The sequence below is a fragment of the Desmodus rotundus genome, chromosome 5, assembly GCF_022682495.2.
Source record: "Desmodus rotundus isolate HL8 chromosome 5, HLdesRot8A.1, whole genome shotgun sequence".
Lineage (NCBI taxonomy): Eukaryota > Metazoa > Chordata > Mammalia > Chiroptera > Phyllostomidae > Desmodus > Desmodus rotundus.
In genome coordinates, this window is record NC_071391.1 from 90,292,950 (window position 1) to 90,316,345 (window position 23,396).

The 23,396-nt window shown below is 39.6% G+C and overlaps 1 protein-coding gene across 6 annotated transcripts in view; it reads left to right on the top strand.

The window, feature by feature from the left end:
* Positions 1-23,396, top strand: part of CBL (Cbl proto-oncogene) — a 120,336-nt gene that overhangs the window by 84,416 nt on the left and 12,524 nt on the right. For 4 of the 6 annotated variants that reach the window (XM_053924888.1, XM_053924887.2, XM_053924889.1 and 1 more), the window contains 8 exons: positions 2,659-2,780; positions 3,121-3,258; positions 5,048-5,135; positions 5,507-5,638; positions 5,843-6,046; positions 19,538-19,669; positions 19,758-20,135; positions 22,135-22,229. In XM_053924888.1, the coding sequence (XP_053780863.1) occupies positions 2,659-2,780; positions 3,121-3,258; positions 5,048-5,135; positions 5,507-5,638; positions 5,843-6,046; positions 19,538-19,669; positions 19,758-20,135; positions 22,135-22,229 (1,289 nt within the window). The remainder of the gene's footprint in view (positions 1-2,658; positions 2,781-3,120; positions 3,259-5,047; positions 5,136-5,506; positions 5,639-5,842; positions 6,047-19,537; positions 19,670-19,757; positions 20,136-22,134; positions 22,230-23,396) is intronic. The other 2 variants (XM_045204081.2, XM_053924890.1) reach the window with 1 other exon arrangement.

Below are 23,396 nucleotides of genomic sequence, written 5' to 3' on the forward strand. Positions count from 1 at the left end.
GCAAATAAGCAGAACAGAAAGAGAATCATAGATATGGAGATCATTTGGAGGGTTATCAGTGGGAGGGGGGAGAGAATGGGGGAAAAGGTGCAGGGATTACGAAGTACAAATTGATAGGTACAGAATAGATGGGGTGGTTAAGGACACTATAAGAAATGGAGTAGCCAAAGAACTTACATGCGTGACCCATGGACATGAACTAAGTGGGGATATTGCTGGAAAGAATGAGGGGTACTGGGTGGAGGAGGGCAAAGGGGGAAAAGGTACTATTATACAACTGTAATAGTATAATCAATAACTTTTTTAAAAAATAAAGTTCTTGACTGTTAATATTGAGATTTAATAATGCTTCAAAAACAAGTGAAGTTTTTTTCTTTTTCATTTTTTTATAAAGATAATATGTGTGTGAGACAACTTGAATAAACTTTTATTTGGAACTTCCTTTTTTTAAGTATATTTCATTCATTATGCTATTAACAGTTGTCTCAATTTTTTCTCCCCTTTATCCCCCTCCGCCTTGTACCCACCCACTCTCCAGCATTCCCCCCACTAGTTCATGTCCATGGGTTGTACATATAAGTTATTTGAGTTCTCCATTTCCTATACTATTCTAAACCTCTCCCTCTCTATTTTGTGCCTATCAGTTATGCTTCTTGTTCCTTGTACCTTTTTCCCCCATTCTTTGCCGCCCCCCCCCCCATAACCCTCTGTGTGATCTCCATTTCTGTAATCCTATTCCTATTCTAGTTGTTTGCTTAGTTTGTTAGGTTCAGTTGTAGATAGTTGTGACTTTGTTGTCATTTTACTGCTCATATTTTTTTTTCTTAGATAAGTCCCTTTAATATTTCATATAATAAGGGCTTGGTGATGATGAACTGCTTTAACTTGACCTTATTTGGGAAGCACTTTATCTGCCCTTCCATTCTAAATGATAGCTTTGCTGGATAGTGTAAACTTGGATGTAGGTCCTTTCCTTTCATGACTTGTAATACTTCTTTCCAGCCCCTTCTTGCCTGCAAGGTTTCTTTTGAGAAATCAGTTGACAGTCTTCTGAGCACTCCTTTGTAGGTAACTGTGTCCTTTTCTCTTGCTTCTTTTAAGATTCTCTCCTTATCTTTAATCTTGGGTAATGTAATTATGATGAGCCTTTGTATGTGCTCCTTGGGTCCCAGTTGTTTTGGACTCTCCAAGCTTCCTGGAATTCCTGGAAGTCTATTTCCTTTGCCAGATTGGAGAAGTTCTCTTTCATTATTTTTTCAAGTAAGTTTTCATTTTCTTGGTCTTCCTCTTCTCCTTGTGGCAACCGTATGATTTGGATGTTGGAATGTTTAAGGTTTCCTAGAGGTTCCTCAGCTTCTCACTTTTTTGAATTCTTGTTTCTTCATTCTGTTCTAGTTGGATGTTTATTTCTTCCTTTTTTTCCAAATCGTTGATTTGAGACCCAGTTTCCTTCCCTTCACTTCCCTGTATATTTTCCTACATTTCAGTTTGTATAGCCTTCATTTCTTCCTTCATTTTTCAATCGAACTGAATCATTTCTGTAAGCATCCTGATTACTTGTGTTTTGAACTATGCATCTAATATATTGTTTCTCTCCTCATTGCTTAGTTCTTTTTCTGGAGGTTTGATCTGTTCTTTCATTTGGGCCGTATTTCTTTGTCTTGGTGCACCTGTTATGTTGTAAGAGGTGTTGTAATCCTTAGTTATTTGTCAGGGCAAGGCAACCCACATTGCTGTGTTGTGGAGCTGTATATGGGGGAAGAGTTAGAGGGAGAATAATGCCACTTAGTTGACTCTCACCCCACTTTCCATCACTTCCCTCATTTTCATGAAGCAGATTGCGCCCTTTCTGGTGCTGAAACCCAGGTGGGTGGGCTTGTGTGTTGTAGGACCCTGTGGGTCTCTCTGGTGGACTCTCCTGTGAGACTGGGAGTTTCTTCCCCCTTTGCAAGCCCCACAGGTTTTTACTACCAGGTTTTGAGGCTTTAGTTTCCTGCACGGAAAATCATGGGTTGCTCTGTCTATCTCACTGGCCAGTGGTTCTTCGTGGCTTATCTGCTCTGAATGTGGGAAGTCCTGTCAGCTGTCAGCTACCACCTCACCTGCCAGTCTGCCACCTTGTCTGGTGTCCTCTACACCCTGGCTCCTGTCTCTGCCTCTCTACCAGTCTAACGAATGTTTCTTCTTTAACTCCTTGATTGTCAGACTTCCATGAAGTTTGATTTCTCTGGCAGTTCTGGTTGTTGTTTGTTTTTAAATTGGTTGTTATCCTTCTTTTGGTTGTGTTTGGAAGCAAAGTGTCTCTACCTACGCCTCCATCTTGGTCAGAACCCCCTTTATTTGGAACTTCTTAGTTGCACATGTAGTCCCTGCCTTATTCTGTTTTTTTAATGTTGTTATTTAACCTCACTACTGTTAGATTTAAATTTTTTTAATTTCATTTTGTAAAGTTAAGTTTTCCCTGTAAGGGATATATTCATTTCTTCTTAGCTTTTTAACATTCTTATTGCCCAAACATGTTTGTCTTCCCTCACAGTGCAATTGAAAATTTGTGACAATAAATGGAGAATTTATAATTGTGACTTGAGGTTCTTTGTCACTCTGAGAATGACTCTGTGTCTTGAACCAAATGGTCTTACTGATCTCTTGTTTCCTTAGCCCTGGTCCTCTTTGCTTAGGAACTGGAATAGTCTTGCTGTAACTCACCCTGGTTATATGGCTTTCCTGACATATGATGAAGTAAAAGCTCGGCTCCAGAAATTCATTCACAAACCTGGCAGGTCAGTGCCATGAATCAAAGAGGCTTACTCTCCAGAATTTTATTTTCTTATAATCTTTGTTAACAGAGAGGAAACATGATTTTTTACTAGTTCCCCAGTGGCTGTGCTTCTGCAGTAAGATTGTTGCCTGTTTATCAGAGGAATTGACTCATTCAGATCTGATGATTTGATAAATACTTTCAAGCCACTTCAGAATTGGGCTTATGTGTCTTTTGCTTTTTGGCCTGGAGTCATTGAAGAATCTATTATTGATGGTCCTTTTGATTTTTGTCCCTGTCTTATCTTCTACCCTAACATAAATTTATTATATATTGAAGATTCTGTTTATCTCTATTCTCAGTTACATTTTCCGGCTGAGCTGTACTCGTCTGGGTCAGTGGGCTATTGGGTATGTCACTGCTGATGGGAACATTCTTCAGACAATCCCTCACAATAAACCTCTCTTCCAAGCACTGATTGATGGCTTCAGGGAAGGCTTGTGAGTACCTACCTACTGTTTACCATCTGCTAGAGTCTAGGAACTTAGATGCTGTAAAACTTCATCATTAATGACTTTATTTTGGGTTTCTTCTACACGTTAAGAGTCAGGAAACGTATTAACAGTTTATATTGTTTTGACCTTCAGGTTCTGTAGAATTTCTGTTTTTACTTAAAAGGGATTCCTTGGGTGAAATAATTTTTGTCTAATGGTTCATTACTATGAGTAAACTTTATCTTTTTCCTTTTGCAAATGTTAACTTATATTCAAGTCTATGTTAGATGTAAAATCACACCGATTATCAGAAAATGTTACCAGTTATTTAACTAGTCAACATTAGAGTGATTAGATTTTTGCTCCTAATGACAGCAGGCTCAGTGGCCTTCATCCTGACTTCACTTTGGTTCACCAGCATTTCTTCAGGCTTTGGGCTCTTGTAATCTATGCTAATATTTCTGACTAAGTTCTTTTATTCCAAAATTGCTATTCCTTTGGGAATTCAAATTCATTATCAGTTGGTAAGCACTGAAAGTACTAACAGTTGACCAGGTATCAGAAAACTACTTGTATTTTAAGGTGATTAGGGGAGTCCATTGTCCATTATGCATCATCTTCTACAGTAGCATTAGAGTTTCCCCAAATGTCAGAACAGTTTGGTGCTAGAAGCTTCCTGGTAGATGATGTCAGTGGCTTAAATTGCTTCCTGTTACATTTCTTTTAAATTGGTGTCTGTCAATGGTAAATCTGTAAAAAAAAAAAAAAAAAAAAAAAAGGGTGTTTAGGGTGTTTCAGGTATTTGATCAAAAAGCAAATGGAGTTTGCCTTGTCCGGGTTGCCAACTGGTTAGAGTGTTGTCCCCATATGCAAGGTTGCGGGTTCAATCCCTGGTTAAGACACATATAAGAATCAACCAATGAATGTATAAATGAGTGGAACAACAAATCTCTCTCCCTCCCCCTCTCTCTCTCTTCCTCTCTTCCCCCGCACCCCCTTTCTCCATCTCCCTCTCTTTCTTCCTCTCTCTCTCAAATCAATAAATAAAAAAGAAAAAAAGTTCCCGGCTGGTGTGGCTTGGTGGTTGGAGCATCATCCCTTAACCGAAAGGTTGTAGGTTCAATTCCAGGTTGGGGCACATGCCTAGGTTGTGGGTTCATCCCTGGTCCAGGTACAGGCGTTTGTGACCCCTGGTCTGGACACACAACCCCCAATCCAGCACAGACCCCGGGTCTGGGTGCATACAAAGGCAACCAGTTGATGCTTCTCTTGCATTGATGTTTCTCTCTCCCTTCCTCTTTCTCTCTAAAAAGAGCAAATGAAAATGTGCTAGGGTGAGGATAAAAAAAAAATTTTTTTCAAGCAAATGCAGTTTAAATTAAGAATTTATATTTCGTGGCCATCCAGTCTAGCTTTTTTGGTACAACCTGCTCTTAAGATAATTTTTTCTTTTTCAAGTGTTCTTTAAAAAAAGAAAAGACTATATTACATAGACTTTTATGGCTTGCAAAGCCTAAAATATTTACATTCAGTCCCTTTACAGAAAAAGTTTGTAAACCCCTCGATTAAAAAGAAGGTCTGTGGCAATGTACCCTGTAGAAAGAATGTCAGTGTTAGGAGGATATCTTCTTGGAACTGTTCTGTTATTTTTTTTGAAATATTAGTAAGATTTACCTTTGCACTTTCCCAAAGTTTCCCTTTTACAGCGAGGGGATCCTAGATGTCATTTGTCTATGTTAGCAAGCAGTGATCAATGGCTTCAATAAAATACCAAGGCTGATTACTCCTTTTACAGCTATTTGTTTCCTGATGGACGGAATCAGAATCCTGACCTTACAGGCTTATGTGAACCAACTCCCCAAGACCACATCAAAGTGACCCAGGTGAGTTTTGTTTTACATTATAACCATATCCCTAGAGTCAAGCTTTTGTATGGACTTAATAGAATTGGCAGTAGAATTGTACTAAGTGATTGGAACACTTAAATTTTAAACTGTTGACTAGATTAGTGAATTTATGTTGCATGTGGTTATTCTTTAAATCATGTAGCTTTTAAAATAGGACCAAAGCTAGGCGATTTCTGTTTTATGGGAGAACGTTGACCACTGCTGTGAAACTTTTATAAAAACAAAATTTGTATAGACACTACAATGATTTCTTTAATATTTCCATTTTTAGCATTTATGGTTGCAGTCATTCATTCAATAAATGTCTGAAATAAGCTGAGTAATCTTTTTTTTTTTTTTAATTAAAGGAACAATATGAATTATACTGTGAGATGGGCTCCACATTCCAACTGTGTAAAATATGTGCTGAAAATGATAAGGATGTAAAGATTGAGCCCTGTGGACACCTCATGTGTACGTCCTGTCTTACATCCTGGCAGGTATGGTCCAAATCATGCATTTCCTCAGCTGTGTAATAGCTCTGAAGAACCGGGGATTGTATATGGTCTGGTTTGTGGGGTAGGTTTTAAACTTATTTCTTTTTTCATTTCTAGGAAATGTATTTCCTAGTGGATAAAGATTTTAGGATGAATATTTTAAGTACTTTCAGATATGCCTGTTATCATTTCTTGTTTCCTCTGTAGGAATCAGAAGGCCAGGGCTGTCCTTTTTGCCGATGTGAAATTAAAGGTACTGAGCCCATTGTGGTAGATCCATTTGATCCTAGAGGAAGTGGCAGTCTATTGAGGCAAGGAACAGAGGGAGCTTCTTCCCCAAATTATGATGATGATGATGATGAACGAGCTGATGATTCTCTCTTTATGATGAAGGAATTAGCTGGTGCCAAGGTAAGACTGCAGTTTAAGAGACTGTGGCAAAATCCATTATGAGTTGTATTCTAAAGCTATAGAGCACTTAATGACATCCAAAGTACAAGGAGTAATAATAGCTAATATTTATTGAGCACCTACTATGTCAGAGATACCATGCTAAGAACATTTCTTATTTTAACTCATATAACCCTCTGAGTAGATACTATTATTATTTAACAGATGATGCAACTGAGGCACAGAGAGGTTAAGGAATTTGCTGAAGGTCACACACATAGTAAGTTGAACCAGACTCTGTGGCCAGGTATTTTGACATCAAGGCCCAAGCTCTACTGTCTATATTCTAAAATTGGGCTTCACTCAGATAGCTTGGTGCAGAAAATGAAGGAGAATAAAAGAACTGGACCCTATTTTGCTGCTGTGACTAGAATATTTTGTTCTTGTCTTTCTTCTAATGAATCTTGGCATTAGAAAGTTAGCTTTGATGGGGAGAAAGGAGGCACTGTTAATAAACAAATAAATGGCAACTAAAGTGATTGCAGAGTGGTAGGAGGTGCCATAGAGAAACAGAACAAACTAGAAAGGTCCTAGTAAAGGTAGGAGAGATAAAGACTATAAAAAGGATGTGATCAAATTCTGCTACATCAAATGGTAGGGTAAAACAGGGATTTATTCTTTAAATTTTAGAAGTCAGTTAGTCCATGTAGATTTTAGTAAATACAGGGCAAACAAAAGATTCTAATATGCTGCATATTGTCTAGTTTAGAATGTTTCGAATTCATGTGGTGTGTTTTCTTGGTACAAAAGAAGCCAACACCTGACTGCTTGGCACATAGTAGGTGCTCAATAAATGTTGAAAGCATGGACTTTATCTCTTAAATGATCATATCCATTGTATCTTCTCCTCTGTGTCCTCAATGCCATTCCTTATTTCAGGCTCTCATCATCATCTGTTCTCCCTGCTACCAGAGTCATTGATCTTACCACCTTATTCCTTTACCTCACACTCTTTGATGACTTCTCATTATTTAATGGGTTAAACTCATTCTTCTTTCCAAATACTTTGCATCCATAATCCTTTCCACTTTATATTTTGTGCTCCTGCAAGGCTGAACCTCTAAAAACTTCTCCTTTTGTCTTGATAGTTTCTATGCATGTAGCTGTTTTCACTCCCTAGGAAACCTTTCCAAACTGTACCCTGCTTTCTTCACCCCCAACTCACTCACATGTATTTATACACATATAATCTAGGTTTGGCCTGATGTTTCTGGGATGTCGTGAATATGTCTGCCATAGAACTTATCACCTTGTAATAATTTATTAAACATATTTTCCATTATAAGTTCCTGGAAAGCAAGGGCCATGTCACATTTGTAATTAGCCTCTCAAAATTGAGCACATAATAATTACTTTGAATGTTTGGGATTTAAAAACACTTTAAAACAGGAATAGATAAATTTATCTATGCCATATCAATAATGGATAGTTGAGGAAATCTGGACTGTTTGCTATGTTTTTGTTTTTTTGAAGTTGATAGTAGTTTTGGCCCCTCATAGAGGTTCTTTGATTTTTTTAATACAGATTTTATCTTTTTATTTTTAGAGAGGGAAAGAGAGAGAAAGAGTGGGAGAGAAACATTGATGTATGATAGAAACTTCGATTGCTTGCCTCTCGAGTGCCCCCAACCAGGGTCCTGGCCCACAATGCGGGCATGTGCCCTGACCAAGTGTTGAACTGGTGACCTTTTGGTTTGCAGGATGACGCCCAACTCACTGAACCACACCTGTCAGGGCTGGTTCCTTCTTAAGAGATTCATTTGACCACGATAGCACTTTCAAGTTCTTACATAGATTGCTCTTTGTTCATTTGTGAAAATTTACTGGCAACTCCTGGACTATTAGGGAAGCTGAACAATAAGATAAAGAAATGTGATCTTTCATGTATGTATTTATTTGGAATTAAAATACCCTTTTATTTCCTTTATGAACTTTTATAGATGGTAATACTCATTGTGGAGAAATAGGCACTCACATTCAGTGTTGATGTGGGTACAAATTAGTTTAGTATTTTTGAAGAACAGTTTTGACAATCTATCAAATATATAATGTTCACAGTTTGAATTAGCACTTCCATTTCTAAAAATGTATCCTTAAGAAATACTTAGACAACCCTGGCTGGTGTGGCTCACTTGGAGTGTGGTCCTGTTACCGAAAGCAGGTTCAATTCCCAGTCAGGACACATGCCTAGGTTGCAGGTTCGGTCCCCAGTTGTGGGCATATGAGAGGCAACTAATCCATGTTTCTCTCTCACACTGTTTCTCTCCCTTCCTCTTTCCTTTCCTTCTCCTCTCTCTAAAATCAATAAGCATGTCCTCGGGTGAGGATAAAAATAAAAAAAGAAACATTTTTAGACAAGTGCACAAATCTGTAGGTGTAGTTATTCTTACAGCATTATTTATAATAATACAAAATTAAGAACAACTCACATGTCCACATATGTAAGTATTCTATTGCCATAGCAGATTACTACAAATTTAGTGGCTTAAAACAACAAATTTATTCTCCTATAGTTCTGTAGGTCACAATTCCAACACATGTCCCATCAGGCTAAACTCAGGGTGTTAGCAGGTCTATATTTCTTTATGGAGGCCCTAGGGAAGACTCCCATTTCCTTACCCATTTGGGTTTGGCAGAATTTAGTTCCTTCCCAGTTGTGGGATTAAGTTCCTTGTTTCCTTGCTGGTTGTCAGCTGAGAGTATTCCCAGCTGCCAGTGGTCAATTGCATTCTTTGGCTCCTTGACTCCTTTCTGCCTTTAATCTTGTCTCTCTGAGCTTCTCTGCTTTTAAGGACTCCTTAGTTAGATTGGGCCCACTCCAGATAATCTAGGATAATTCCCCCAATCTCAAAATCCATATCCTTAATCACATTAGCAAAGTCGCTGAATAAGGTATCACAATCACAGATTCTGGGTTTTAGGGCATGAATGTTGGAGGGTGGCAGCAGATCATTCTTCCCCTTACAGTCCATAAAATGGAACACTTGCAGAATGAGTTCCATTTTCTTGTACTTGAGAGGAAAGCTGTCTAATGTATATTGTTTAAAAAATAACTATACTCTGTTTAATATCACATTTGGTTGTAAAAAAATTTTTTACATGCATATGGAAAAAATTGGATGACTACACAGTAAATTACTATTTCTGAGTATACAAGTTCAGAGGACTTTAAATTTTATGGAATATTTGAATTTTTTAAATTTGCAGTTAATATATTGCTTTAACAAAGTATTTATTTTGCTAGGTAAATAGCTCTTTGTTCATTGCTGTATGGGATAAGAAACCTAAGATAAAGGCCCACAAGAAGCTAGTAGTTTTATCTGGGAAGAGAATATATATGCAGGTGAAACACTATTTAACACAAGGCTGACAGTATACATTGGTCTCAATTGTAGAGTACATATTCTTTAAGTGTAAAGGACCTTAGAGGAAAGATGAAAATGAATGTTTTTTTCCATAGTTGATAAATATGAAAGATACTAAATTTACTCATTTGAATAAAAGTAATAAGTATATGCTGTAGCCCTGGCCAGGTAGCTCAGTTGGTTAGAGCGTTGTCCCAATATGCCAAGTTTGCAGGTTCAATCTTTTGGTTACAGTACCTACAAGAATCAACTGATGAATGCATGAATGGGTGGAACAAAAAATTGATGTTTCTTTCTCTCTCTCTCTCTCTCTCTATCTCTGTCTCTCTCCCCCTCTCTCCTTACCCCCTCCCTCCCTCCCTCTCTCTCCCTCCTCCTCTTTCCCTCCTTCCTCTGTCTAAAGAAATTTTTTTTAAAGGTACACTGTAAAAATTCAAGTAGAGAGAAAATAGCATCATTTATTGTTACTGAGCAGTTTGGTAATTTAGTCTTTTCTTTTGGGCCTTTTTTTTTTTTTTGTCTTGGTGTGTCTGTTACTTAAAGGGGCGGAGACTTACGTGTTGGGGGGGGCGGCGTAACGTTGGTTGCTGAGCTGTGACGCTGTCCGTGGGGGGCGGGAACCGAGAGGGAGCAATGGTGCCCGCTCCACTCTCCACTGGATCTCACTCACTCCCTCCGCTACCCACAATCAAATTGGCCCCTCTGGTGCTGGTTCCCGAGTGGGTGGACTTGTGCACACTCTAGGCCCCTGTGGGTCTCTCCAACAACCTCTCCTGTGAGGCTGGGAGTCTCTCCTGCTGCCTCCCCAACCCCCACGGGCGTTTTCAATCAGAGGTTTGAGGCTTTATTTCCCCGCGCTGGAGCCCTGGGCTGTGTGGTCTGCTTTGCTCCCCGCTGTTCGTCCTGGTTTATCTGTGCATGAGTGTGGGGCCGCAGGGTGCTACCTGCCGCTCTGCCTGCCCCGCTCTCCGCCACTCTGAGTCCGGCTCTCTCGGTTTATCTGTGCGTGAATGTGGGGCCACAGGGTCTGCCAGTGGTCAGACTGCCTGCCCCGTTCCTCCCACACTCCGCCAGTCTCAGTCCCGCCACACCCAGGCGAGTCCTCTGCGCCCCGGTGCCCGTCTGCACCCCTCCTACCGGTCTGGATGTATGTTTCTTTTTTATCTCCTTGGTGTTGGACTTCCTTGCTGTTCGATTTTCTGTCAGTTCTGGTTGTGTGAGGAAGCACAGTGTGTCTACCTGCGCCGCCATCTTGGTTCTCCTAGTCTTTTCTTAATGGACATTTCATATTATTTGCAGGCTTATATACATATTGGCATTTTTTTGCATGCCTGTCTTTAGGGTAAATTTCTAGCAGGGTAATTGCTGGATAAAATAATTTTTGTGGGAAAATCTAAGCTGATAGAGAAGAGGAATATAATTAGGGGAGAGGGTACATGGAAATTTCACAAAGGCAATGGTGTTTCATTTCTTAGCTGAGTGATAGATACTGCATGGGTGTTTTATTATTCTTTGTACTTGATAGTTTGTATAAAGTATGAGTAAAATATTTGTATGAACAAAATATTTGAGTAAAAATATTTTACAGCTTTTTTTTTCAATTTTTAAATTATTTTATTGTTGTTTAATTACAGTTGTCTGCATCTTCTCCCCACCTCTCTACCCCACCCCCCTCTCTACCCCACCTCCCTCCCCTGCTTCCACTCTCCCCCTTGGGTTTGTCCATGTGTCCTTTATAGTAGTTCCTGAAAACCCTTCTCCCCACTATCCCTTCCCCCTCCCCTCTGGCTATTGTTAGATTGTTCTTAACTTCAATGTCTCTGGTTATATTTTGTTTGCTTTTTTCTTCTGTTGATTATGTTCCAGTTAAAGGTGAGATCACATGGTATTTGATCACCGCCTGGCTTATTTCACTTAGCATAATGCTCTCCAGTTCCATCCATGCTGTCGCAAAGAGTGTAAGCTCCTTCTTTCTCTCTGTTGCATAGAATTCCATTGTGTAAATATACCATGGTTTTAGGATCCACTCATTTGCTGATGGGCACTTAGGTTGCTTCCAGTACTTGGCTATTGTAAATTGTGCTGCTATGAACATTGGGGTGCACAGGTTCTTTTGGATTGGTGTTTCAGGGTTCTTAGGGTATAATCCCAGCAGCGGAATTGCTGGGTCAAAGGGCAGGTCCATTTTTAGTTTTCTGAGGAAATTCCATACTGTTTTCCACAGTGGCCTCACCAGTCAGCATTCCACCAACAGTGCATTAGGGTTCCCTTTTCTCCGCATCCTCTCCAACATTTGTTTGTGGATTTGTTTATGTTGGCCACTCTGACTGGTGTGAGATGGTACCTCATTGTGGTTTTAATTTGCATCTCTCTGAGGGCTAGTGATGCTGAGCATCTTTTCATATGTCTCTGGGCCCTCTGTATGTCTTCCTTGGAGAAGTGTCTGTTGAAGTCCTTTGACCATTTTTTAACTGGGTTGTTTGTCTTCCTGGAGTGGAGGCGTGTGAGTTCTTTATATATCTTGGAGATGAGGCCATTGTCTGAGGTATTATGAGCAAATATGTTTTCCCATACTTTTGGTTCTCTTTGTAATTTGGTGTTGTTTTCTTTAGCCATGCAGAAGCTTTTTATTTTGATGAGGTCCCATTTGTTTATTCTTTCCTTTAAGTCCCTTGCTTTAGGGGATGTGTCTGTGAGGATGTTGCTGTGCGGAATGACTGAGATTTTCCTGCTGATGTTTTCCTCTAGGACTTTTATGGTGTTGTGACTTATATTTAAGTCTTTTATCCATCTTGAGTTTATTTTTGTGTATGGTGTAAGTTGGTGATCGAGTTTCATTTTTTTGCATGTAGTTATCCAGTTCTCCCAACACTATTTGTTGAAGAGACTATTTTTGCTCCATTTATGCTCCTGCCTCCTTTGTCAAATATTAATTGACTGTAGAGACTTGGGTTTATTTCTGGGCTCTCTGTTCTGTTCCATTGGTCTGTGTGCCTGTTTTTATGCCAGTACCAGGCTGTTTTGATTACAGTGGCCTTGTAATACAGTTTGATATCAGGTATTGTGATCCCTCCTGCTTTGTTCTTCTTTCTCAAAATTGCTGCGGCTATTCGGGGTCGTTTATGGTTCTATATAAATTTCTGAAATGTTTGTTGTATATCTGTGAAATATGTCGTGGGTACTTTAATAGGGATTGCATTGATATTAAAATTTGTCACCAGTTTTTGTTGTAAAATCACTCCCAAAGATATATGAGACTATGAAAGTGCCTGTTTTGTCACATAGTGGTAGCTATTGATTATTGTGTTGCCGCTGTTTTATTTTCATATGTTTTTAATACAGTAAATCTACTTTTTAAAAATTCATATGATAAATGCTCCTGAGGTTTCTAAAAAGTTTAAAAGAATTGCTAACAGGCTTACAGAAAGGTTGGATCCCTGCCTATACTCCTTCAACTGTTTTCTGTGTTCTATTTAGATTTTTCAGTTCTAAAAACTGTTTCTAATCATAAGCTTATACTGCTTTCTCTTAATTCTTCAATATTAGTTGTCTCTTTACTTCAGATATTATACAAATGGATTTTAGATTTCTTACTACTATCTTCCCACTATATTTATCTGAATGTTGTTGGCTAAGTTGGTATTCAGTGTTTGAATGATATTGCTCTCCAGTGTGCCAAATAATATATTCAGTATAATGTAATTATTTTTATTTTTCCTGGGATAATTGCTTCATTTTTACTTCCTTAAATTTCAGTTTGTAGCTATCAGTGCCAAGTGTTACCATGCTGTCAAACATCCTGTCAATATAATTTTCTATAAAGTAAAACCTGTTAATATAGTCGTATATAATATATTGGGTTGGCCAAAAAGTTTGATTGGTTTTTTTCTGTAAGAGTGCTTAATTGTCTTTAATGTCATTTAAAACATTATATATAAACATGTATTGTGACAGCTGTCATATCAGCATGCATTAAAAGAAATTATCAAAATTGGTGAATTTTTGTGTAGCCATTTTATTATTGGAGATGGAAGAAGACATGCAACATTTTTGGTGTATTATACTTTATTATTTCAATAAAAGTAAAAACACAACTGAAATGGAGAAAAAAGAGATTTGTGCATTGTATGGAGAAGGTGGTGTGATTGATCAAACATGTCAAAAGTGGTTTGCAAAGTTGCTTGGTTCTATTGACATTTTTGCAAAATAATCCTTTGTTGTGGGGCTGTCTTATGCATTGGAAAATGTTTAGTAGCACCCCTGGCCTCTACCCACTAGAAGCTAATAGCAGGAGATACCTGACATACTCAAAATATCCCAATCAATAAGGTTATTGGTGAAAACGAAAAATGTCTTTATTTTACAGACTATTTGGCCAACCTAATACTATACTATATAGAGTAGTCTTCCATGTTTCAGCCCCAGTCTAGACTGGTTATTCTCTGAAGTCATAGGACTTCGTTGCCTCTACTGTGTGTTGCAGTGCCTATTTCTTGGCTCCCATGTTTTCCTTCTTTTTGCTTTGCTTCCTTGTTTGGGTGGAGTGTGTCCTCAAAATAGCTTTCTGTGTAAGGTGTGAGGTAAATTTTTTGAGACGTTTGCTATCTTAAAATGTCTTTATTCAACCTTCAAATTGAGTAATTATAGAAATCTGTGTTGAAAAAACTCAATTCTAAATTGTTACAGCTTCACGTAATTTCTTATTTCTAGTGTAATTATGCTGTTTGGTGCCCTCTCCCCCCAGAAGCTTTTAGGCTATTTTCCTTGTCCATGATTATCTGAAAGTTTCAGGGTATTTTGGGGTGTTCGTGTGTTTGTTATGGGTTTCTTTCCCTTCATTGGGCTTCCTCTGCAGAGAACCCTTCTTATATGGATATTTATATCCTTAGATCTTGGAAATGTTTTGTATTCTTTCTTAGATAATTTCTTTACCATTTGTGATATTCTGTTTTTGGAACTTTATTATTTGTTGAGATAAATGATCATTGCAGGGATTGGTTATGATGTGGTGCCATGAATTGAGGAATATGATTAGCTTAACCCTCTGTAGTTTAGGAATGAGAAAGTTGAATGCTGCGAGGGATCAAAATAGGTAGAGAGGGCCTTTCAAATTGGGAAGCAGTTTGAACATAGGCAAATAGGTGGGAATTCCAGAGTAAAGAGTGGTGGGAAAATGAGAGTTACTGATGGATGGTTTTGAGCTAGTGAGTATTTAAGGATAGCTAAGGTAGTAATGGTGAGCAAAAGAATTTGGTGAGATAAAAAAGTAGAAGTTTGGAGAATCACTAGAAGGCAGTTTTAATAAATCAGGTCCAAGGTTTGTGAGTAAATGAAATATAGATAGGATGTTGTAACCCTTCGGAAATTTAGCTGCTCATATTGCATTGCTCATACTCCATTGACATGAGACCCATTTTCTTTAGCATGAGTAAAAACAAGTAGCTAATGATGAGGGCTTTCTTTACTCTCATTCATCATACAGCATTACTGACAGGACTAAGTACGGGGATGGTTATTTTTCTATCATCCTACATAAGTGCTTGTAAGAATTATTTGCCTCTATTCCATCTGTATTTCTCTGATAGAGAATGCAAATGCGAAGTAGCATTTATATGACTTGCTGTATATCTCTTGACAGTTACTTGGACAGTCTTTTCAGCCCTTCATCACACTGCTACAGGCAAGGAAATGGAAAAGGTTTTACATGTATTGATTGTTTCTTCTAAGTTGGTACCTCATTTTTTTAGAACACAAATTAGCAGAAAATACTAATCCCTTTTAATTACTGAATTGAAATAAGATTTCCTCAGAAGGACTCGATATGCTTTTCAGAGATATTGATTGTTCTCCTCTTACAAAGTTCTTTTCTTCTTTTTAATAACAACAATCCACAGAGAATTTATTTTCTTTGATCTCTTTCGTTATTCTGCCTCTTTTTTCATTTTTAAAATATATTTTATTGATCATGCTAATTTGCTGGATAGAGTATTCTTGGATGTAGGTCCTTGTCTTCCATGACTTGGAATACTTCTTGCCAGCCCCTTCTTGCCTGCAAGGTTTCTTTTGAGAAATCAGCCGATAGTCTAATGGGCACTCCTTTGTAGGTAACTGTGTCCTTTTCTCTTGCTGCTTTTAAGATTCTCTCCTTGTCTTTAATCTTGGGTAATGTAATTATGATGTGCATTGGTGTGTTCCTCCTTGGGTCCAACTTCTTTGGGACTCTCTGAGCTTCCTGGACTTCTTGGAAGTCTATTTCCTTTGTCACAGTGGGGAGGTTCTCCATTACTTTTTCAAATAAGTTTCCAATTTCTTGCTTTACCTCTTCTCCTTCTGGCACCTATATGATTTGGATGTTGGAATGTCTTCTTTGGAATTCTTTATTTTTTAAATATTTTATTTATTTAGTTTTAGAGAGACAGGAAGGGAAGGAGAAAGAGGGAGAGGAACACCAATGTGTGGGTGCCTCTTGCTCACCCCTACCAGGGACCTGACCTGCAACCCAGGTATGTGCCCTGACTGGGAATCGAACCAATGACCCTTTGGTTTGCAGGCTGGCAATCAATCCACTGAGCCATACCAGCCACGGCATTTTTTGGAATTCTTGTTTCTTCATTCTCTTTTAGTTGAATGTTTACTTCTCCTTAGCGCCAAATCGTTGGTTTGGGTCTCAGTTTCTTTCCCTTCACTGTTGGTTCCCTATACATTTCTCTTCATTTCACTTTGCATAGCCTTTAATTTTTCCTCCATTTTGCAACCATACTCAGCCATTTCTGTGAGCATCGTGATTACCAGTGTTCTGAACTCTGCATCTGATAGGTTGGGTCTCTTTATCACTTAGTTCTGTTTTTGGAGCTTTGATCTGTTCTTTCTTTTGGGCCATATTTTTTTCCTTGGCACAGCTGTTATGTTGTAAGGGGCAGAGCCTTAGGTGTTCAGCAGGGTGGGCAACCCACACTGCTGCGTTGTGGCACTGTATGTGGGGGAGGAGTCAGAGATGGAACTGTGCCACTTGCTTGGCTTCTGGCAGCTTTCAATCACTTTCCTCACTATCCACAAGCAAAATTGGGCCCTTCTGGTACTGATTCCTGGATGGGTGGGTTTGTGTACATTCTGGGACCCTGTGGGTGTCTCCAGTGAACTCTCCTGTGAAGCTGGGAGTTTCTCCCGTCACCCCAAGCTCCACAGGTTTTTACCACCAGAGGTTTTGAGGCTTTATTTCCCCACGCTAGAACCCTGGGTTGCACAGTGTGTCTCACTCCCCAGTTGCTCCTCCCTGTTTATCTGCATACAAATGTGGGGCTGCAGAGCCCGACAACTGCAAACTCTCCCACCCAGGTCCTCCAGCCACTGCCTTGCTGTGTGTCCTCTCGGCCCCTGCAGCCTTTCTCTGTCCTTCCTACTGGTCTGAATGAATGTTTCTTCTTTAACTCTTTGGTTGTTGGACTTCCATACAGTTTGGTTTTCTGGCAGTTCAGGCTATTTTTTGTTTTTAAAGTTGTCCTTCTTTTGGTTGTGAAAGGATACAAAGTGTATCTACCTATGCCTCCATCTTGGCCCAAATTTCTCATTGTTCTGCTTCGTAAACATTTTTTTCCCAGGTGATATGTTGAGAGGTTAATGTCTGTTCCTTTCTTTTTATATAGGTTTCTGTTTGTTTTGTTTTGTTTTGTTTATCCTCACCCGAGGACATGCCCATTGATTTTAGATAGAGGAGGAGGGAGGGAGAGAGAGAGGGAGACAAACATCAAGTTGCCTCTAGTACGTGCCTGGACCAGGGACCAAACCCATAACCTAGGTATGTGCCCTGACTGGTATTCAAACCTGTGACTTTTCAGTTTAGGGGACAATGTTCCAATCAAGTGAGCCACACTGGCCAGTGCTGTGTTCCTGTTTTTTTTTTTTTTTTTTTTTTTTTTTTTTTTTTTTTTTAAATATATTTATTGATTATGCTATTACAGTTGTCCCATTTCCCCCCCCACTCCACTCCATCCTGCCCACCCCCCTCCCTCCCACATTCCCCCCCCATAGTTCATGTCCATGGGTCATACTTATAAGTTCTTTGGCTTCTACATTTCCTACACTATTTTTACCCTCCCCCTGTCTATTTTCCACCTATCATCTATGCTACTTATTCTCTGTACCTTTACCCCCCTCTCCCCCTCCCACTCCCTTATTGACAACCCTCATGTTCTAGTTGTTTGCCTAGTTTGCTCTCGTTTTTGTTTTATGTGTGGTCGTTAATAACTGTGAGTTTGGTGTCATTTTTACTGTTCCTATTTTTGATCTTTTTCTTAGGTAACTCCCTTTAACATTTCATATAATAAGGGCTTGGTGATGATGAGCCTCTTCAACTTGACCTTATCTGAGAAGCACTTTATCCTCCCTTCCATTCTAAATGATAGCTTTGCTGGATATAGTAATCTTGGACGTAGGTCCTTGCATTTAATCTTGGGTAATGTAATTATGATGTGTCTTGTTGTGTTCCTCCTTGGGTCCAGCTTCTTTGGGACTCTCTGAGCTTCCTGGACTTCCCGGAAGTCTATTTCCTTTGCCAGATCGGGGAAGTTCTCCATTATTTGTTCAAATAAGTTTTCAATTTTTTGTTCTTCCTCTTCTCCTTCTGGCACCCCTATAATTCGGATGTTGGAACGTTTCAAGGTGTCCTGGAGGTTCCTAAGCCTCTCCTCATTTTTCCAAGTTCTTGTTTCTTCATTCTTTTCTGGTTGAATGTTTGTTTCTTCCTTCTGGTCCATAGCATTGATTTGAGTCCCAGTTTCCTTCTCATCACTATTGGTTCCCTGTACATTTTCCTTTGTTTCTCTTAGCATAGGCTTCATTTTTTCATCTGTTTTTCGAATAGATTCAACCAAGTCTGTGAGCATATTGATAACCAGTGCTTTGAACTGTGCATCCGATAGGTTGGCTATCTCTTCGTCGCTTAGTTGTATTTTTTCTGGAGCTTTGAAGTGTTCTGTCATTTGGGCCATTTTTTTTGTTTGTTTGTCTTGGCGCGTCTGTTACTTTAAGGGGCGGAGCCTTAGGTGTTCACGGGGGCGGGGTAATGCTGGTCGCTGCGCTGTGATGCTGTACGTGGGGGCGGGGCCGAGAGGGAGCAATGGCGCCCACTTCACTCTCCTCCGGATTTCAGTCTTTCACTCCGCTACCCACAATCAAACTGGGCCCCTCTGGTGCTGGTTCCCGAGTAAGTGGGCCTGTGCACACTCTAGGCCCCTGTGGGTCTCTCCAACAACCTCTCCAGTGAGGCTGGGAGTCTCTCCTGCCGCCCCAACCCCCAGGGGCGCTTTCAATCAGAGGTTTGAGGCTTTATTTCCCCGAGCTGGAGCCCTGGGTTGCGCAGCGGTCTGCTTCTCTGCCCGCCGTTCGTCCGGTTTATCTGTGGGCAAATGTGGTGCCGCAATGTGCTATCCGCCACTCTGCCTGCCCCACTCTCCGCCACTCTGAGTCCGGCCCTCTGGGTTTATCTGTGCAAATGTGGGACCGCAGGGTCTGCTAGTGCTCGGACTGCCTGCGCCATTTGTCCCACACTCCGCCAGTCTCAGTCCCGCCACAGCCACGCGAGTCCTCTCCACCCCAGTGCCGTCTCCGCCCCTCCTACCAGTCTGGATGAATGATTATTTTCTGTTTCCTTGGTGTTGGTCCCCCTTGATGTTCGATTCTCTGTCAGTTCTGGTTGTGCGAGGAGGCGCAGTGTGTCTACCTACGCCGCCATCTTGGTTCTCCTCTGTGTTCCTGTTTTTAATATTGAAAAGATTTTTTTCTTTCTCTGAAAATGAGATGGTAGAAATTGTAAAATTTTTTTTAAAGTTGTAAGCTAGGAAGCTTTTTGTAGCACAACCATTTCTATATACATTTGCCTGTAGCTTACATCTGTATGGTATTTCTGTGATTGAATCTGTCTTCTTACGGTGACATGAAAATAATTCAGGAAGTGCTACCCCAGGCCAAAGTCTGACCCGTTGATAGTTAAAGATAGTGTTCATGTAGTACTTGATATCTACAGCTTCAGGAGGGGTTGAAAGATGCCACTCCCAAACAAGAATAAACTGTTAGGAGATTTTCTTTGTTAGGTGGAGCGGCCTCCATCTCCATTCTCCATGGCCCCACAAGCTTCCCTTCCCCCAGTGCCACCACGACTTGACCTTCTACAACAACGAGTATCTATCCCTTCAAGTGTGTCGGGTGTTGGAACTGCTTCTAAGGTAAAGCATTATCTATTTGTACGGTTTTCTGGTTCTTTGTTATGGGTTTGTGGACTTTGATTGATTTGCTTCCATTCTGCTTCCACAGGCTGCTTCTGGCTCCCTTCATAAGGACAAGCCATTACCAGTACCTCCCACACTTAGAGATCTTCCACCACCACCCCCTCCAGACCGGCCTTATTCTGTTGGAGCTGAAACCCGGCCTCAGAGACGCCCCTTGCCTTGTACACCAGGCGACTGTCCATCCAGGGACAAATTGCCCCCTGTCCCATCTAGCCGCTTTGGGGAATCATGGCTTCCTAGGCCAATCCCCAGAGTACCAGTTGTTACCCCAAACCTTAGTGATCCCTGGACAGGGAGAGAATTAACCAACCGGCACTCACTTCCATTTTCATTGCCCTCACAAATTGAACCCAGAGCAGATGTGCCTAGGCTCGGAAGCACATTCAGCCTGGATACCTCCATGGTGAGTCCTGATTTTCTTTTTTAAAGATTTTATTTATTTATTTGTAGACAGACAGGAAGGGAGGGAGAAGGAAAGGGAGAGTAACATTAATGTGTGAGAGATACATAGATTGGTTGCCTCTCACACGCCCCCAGCTAAGGACCTGGCCCGCAACCTAGGCGGTTGCTGTGTCCTGACTGAAATCCAACCAATGACCTTTTGGTTCGCTGGCCGACACTCAGTTCACTGAGCCACACCAGCCAGGGCTGATCTTGAAATTATTGAGCCTATAACAACAAATATTTGTGGATAATATTTAATGAGTCAGCATTTTTGATAGGTTTTATATAGGATTCAAAGATAATATAATCTCTACCCTGAAGGAATGTATATTTTTATAGAGCAGTTAAGGCATGTTTGTAAATACAGTAAGTGTGTGTACACATGTGTGCATGCATGTATCATGAGTAGTATAAATAAAAAACATGTTTTAGAGAAAGGAGAAATTATTGTCAGATAAAGCAAACATTGAGGGCTTTATGGAAAGAGTGACATCTAAATTTGAACTATTCTTTCCAAAGTGTATACGGTTTTTAAGATAGAGCTCCAATGACAGAAATGCTTAAGTTGTATTGTAAAATGAGAAGTAGTTTGAGTAGAGCAGAAATTTTGTGTATCAAAATAGGAGAAGGGGCTAGATCAGTGGGCTTTGAATATACTGTTCCAAAAGAATTTGAATTCATTTTGTAGGAAATGAGAGCATTAGAAAGTTTTAAATTAGTGGAGTGACATGACCAAAATGATGATTTAAAGAGATGACTCCAATAGCAGTATGTAGAATGGATTGATAAGAGAGAAGTTTTCAACTCCTAAGAGGTTGAAAAATGACAAGTTAGCGGTCCATTGCATAAGCATGAGATTAGGGGTTCAGAACTGGGAATGGGAGAGGTATGTTCATATTTTTGTTGGTTCATTTACACACTCAACACAAATTCTTGCTCTCACAAAGTTTACGTTCTAGTGGAGGAAAGACCGAAAATAAACAAAATAAGTTAATAAACATACAAGATGTTGGACATGGATGAGTGCTGTGGGAAAAAATAGCACAGAAATAGCAGATATTGGGAGAGCTGAGCAAAGACCTGTAGCAATGGGGAGAGTGAGCCATACTAATTCTGGGGGAAGACTATTCCATGATGAAGAGAAAAGCAAGTGAGTTTGGGAGGGTCTGTTTGATGAGAAATAACAGTGTGCCTTAATATAGTTGGTGCTAAGGAAGCAGGAAAGAGAACAGTTAGTTGTCTATGGCAGGTGGGGGCAGCCAGATTAGGTAGAGCCTTGAGAGGGCGAGAAACAAAGATTCAGTAAGGCTAGAAAGCAGTCAGTGGGTGCAAAACCAGACAAGAAATCACACACACACACACACACACACACACACACACTTGAGGTTTTGAACCTGGCTAACTAGAGACATGTTGAATTTGAGATGAGCTATTGAAACAAGAAATAGCCAGTAGGTAGTTGGAAATCTAAGAAAAAGCTGGAATTGGAAGGGCAAAGTGGAGGAATACTGTGGCCAGTAATTGAACTGAATATTCCTTTGTTGCAAGGGAAGGGGGAAAGCCATAATTTAGATTTAAGTGGGAGTCTAATTAGTGAGAGTGGGTTAGGTTTGGCTTCTTGATGGCATCAGTGTCGAAGGATATATAGAAATTTAAAGCTAGAAATGGTATTTGTGTAGACAGCCAATTTTCTCAAATCTTTCTAGAATTAAACAACAACAACAAAAACATTTCCTTGGCTCCTTTTAGATCTCTATCTCTGGAGTCCCCTTACATTTGAGCTTTTTACAAAGCCTGAAAATAGCTGTGCTTTTTCAGATGTAATAATCCCTGAGCATGGCATTGAAAGTGAGATCTATGTCTTTATAATTGTTCTTGTTATTTTCAGTAGGTAAAATAAGTAAGAGGAGATATGTAGCTGTATTAAGAAGGTCCTTTTTCAACACTTTTCTTTCCAGAATATGAATAGCAGCCCATTAGCAGGTCCAGAGTGTGAGCACCCCAAAATCAAACCTTCTGCATCTGCCAATGCCATTTATTCTCTGGCTGCCAGGTAAGTTTTCTAGAGCTGTATTTCATACAGCGGAGTTGGAACGTTTAAACAGTTCACCTATAGAAAATTAAAACCCAGAGGAATATAATGAAGAAAATATAAATTGATTTGTATTTGCAACATGTAAACAGTATCCTATTTTATGCTTTGGAGTGTTTCTTTTACATTTATATCTTACTCATTTATAAGTATACAGTTTAGTATTTAGTATTAAATACTTCACATAGTACAACCATCACCACCATCCATCTCCATAACTCTTTTCATTTTGTAAAACTCCATATACCTATTAAACAATAACTCCTCATTTCCCTTTACCCCAGCCCTTGATAACCATCATTACACTTTCTGTCTTTGTGATTTTTGACTTCTCTAAATACCTCATGTAAGAAGAATAATACAGTATTTGTCTTTTTGTGACTGGCTTATTTTGGTCAGCAGAGTGTCCTCAAGATTCACCATGTAGCATATTGAAGAACTTCATCTCTTTTAAAGGCTAATAGTCCATTGTTTCTATATGTTATGTTAGGCTTAATATCATCATTGTCCATTGACTTGTTATCATCAGTCGATGGACACTTGGGTTGCTACCATGGTTTAGCTATTGTAGATGATGCTGCTGTGAATACGGCGAGCAAATATCTCTATAAGACTCTACTTTCAGTTCTTTTAGGTGTATACCCAGAAGTTGAATTGCTGGATCATATAGTAATTCTATTTTTAGTTTTTTGAGGCATACTGTTTTTCACAGCATCTGTACTATTTTACATCCCCACCAGTGGTGTACAAAGTTTCCCATTTCTCCGAATTTTCACCAACACTTGTTATGTTCTGTATTTTTTGTCTTTGTTTTTTGTTTGTTTGTTTATTTTTTTATAGTAGCCATCCTAGTGAGTGTTAGGTTGTATCTCATTGTAGTTTTGTTTTGCATTTCCCTGATGATTGGTGATGTTGAGCATTGTTTCATGTGCTTATTGGTCATTCATATATCTCCTTTGAAGAAATGTATATTTAAGACCTTTGCCCATTTTTTGATCAGGTTGTTTGTGTTGAATTTTAGAAGTTCTCTTCATTAAATATATTTTTAAATATATTTTATTGATTATGCTAATACAGTTGTCCCATTTTTTTCCTTCCCCTTTATTCCCCTTCACCCTGCACCCACCC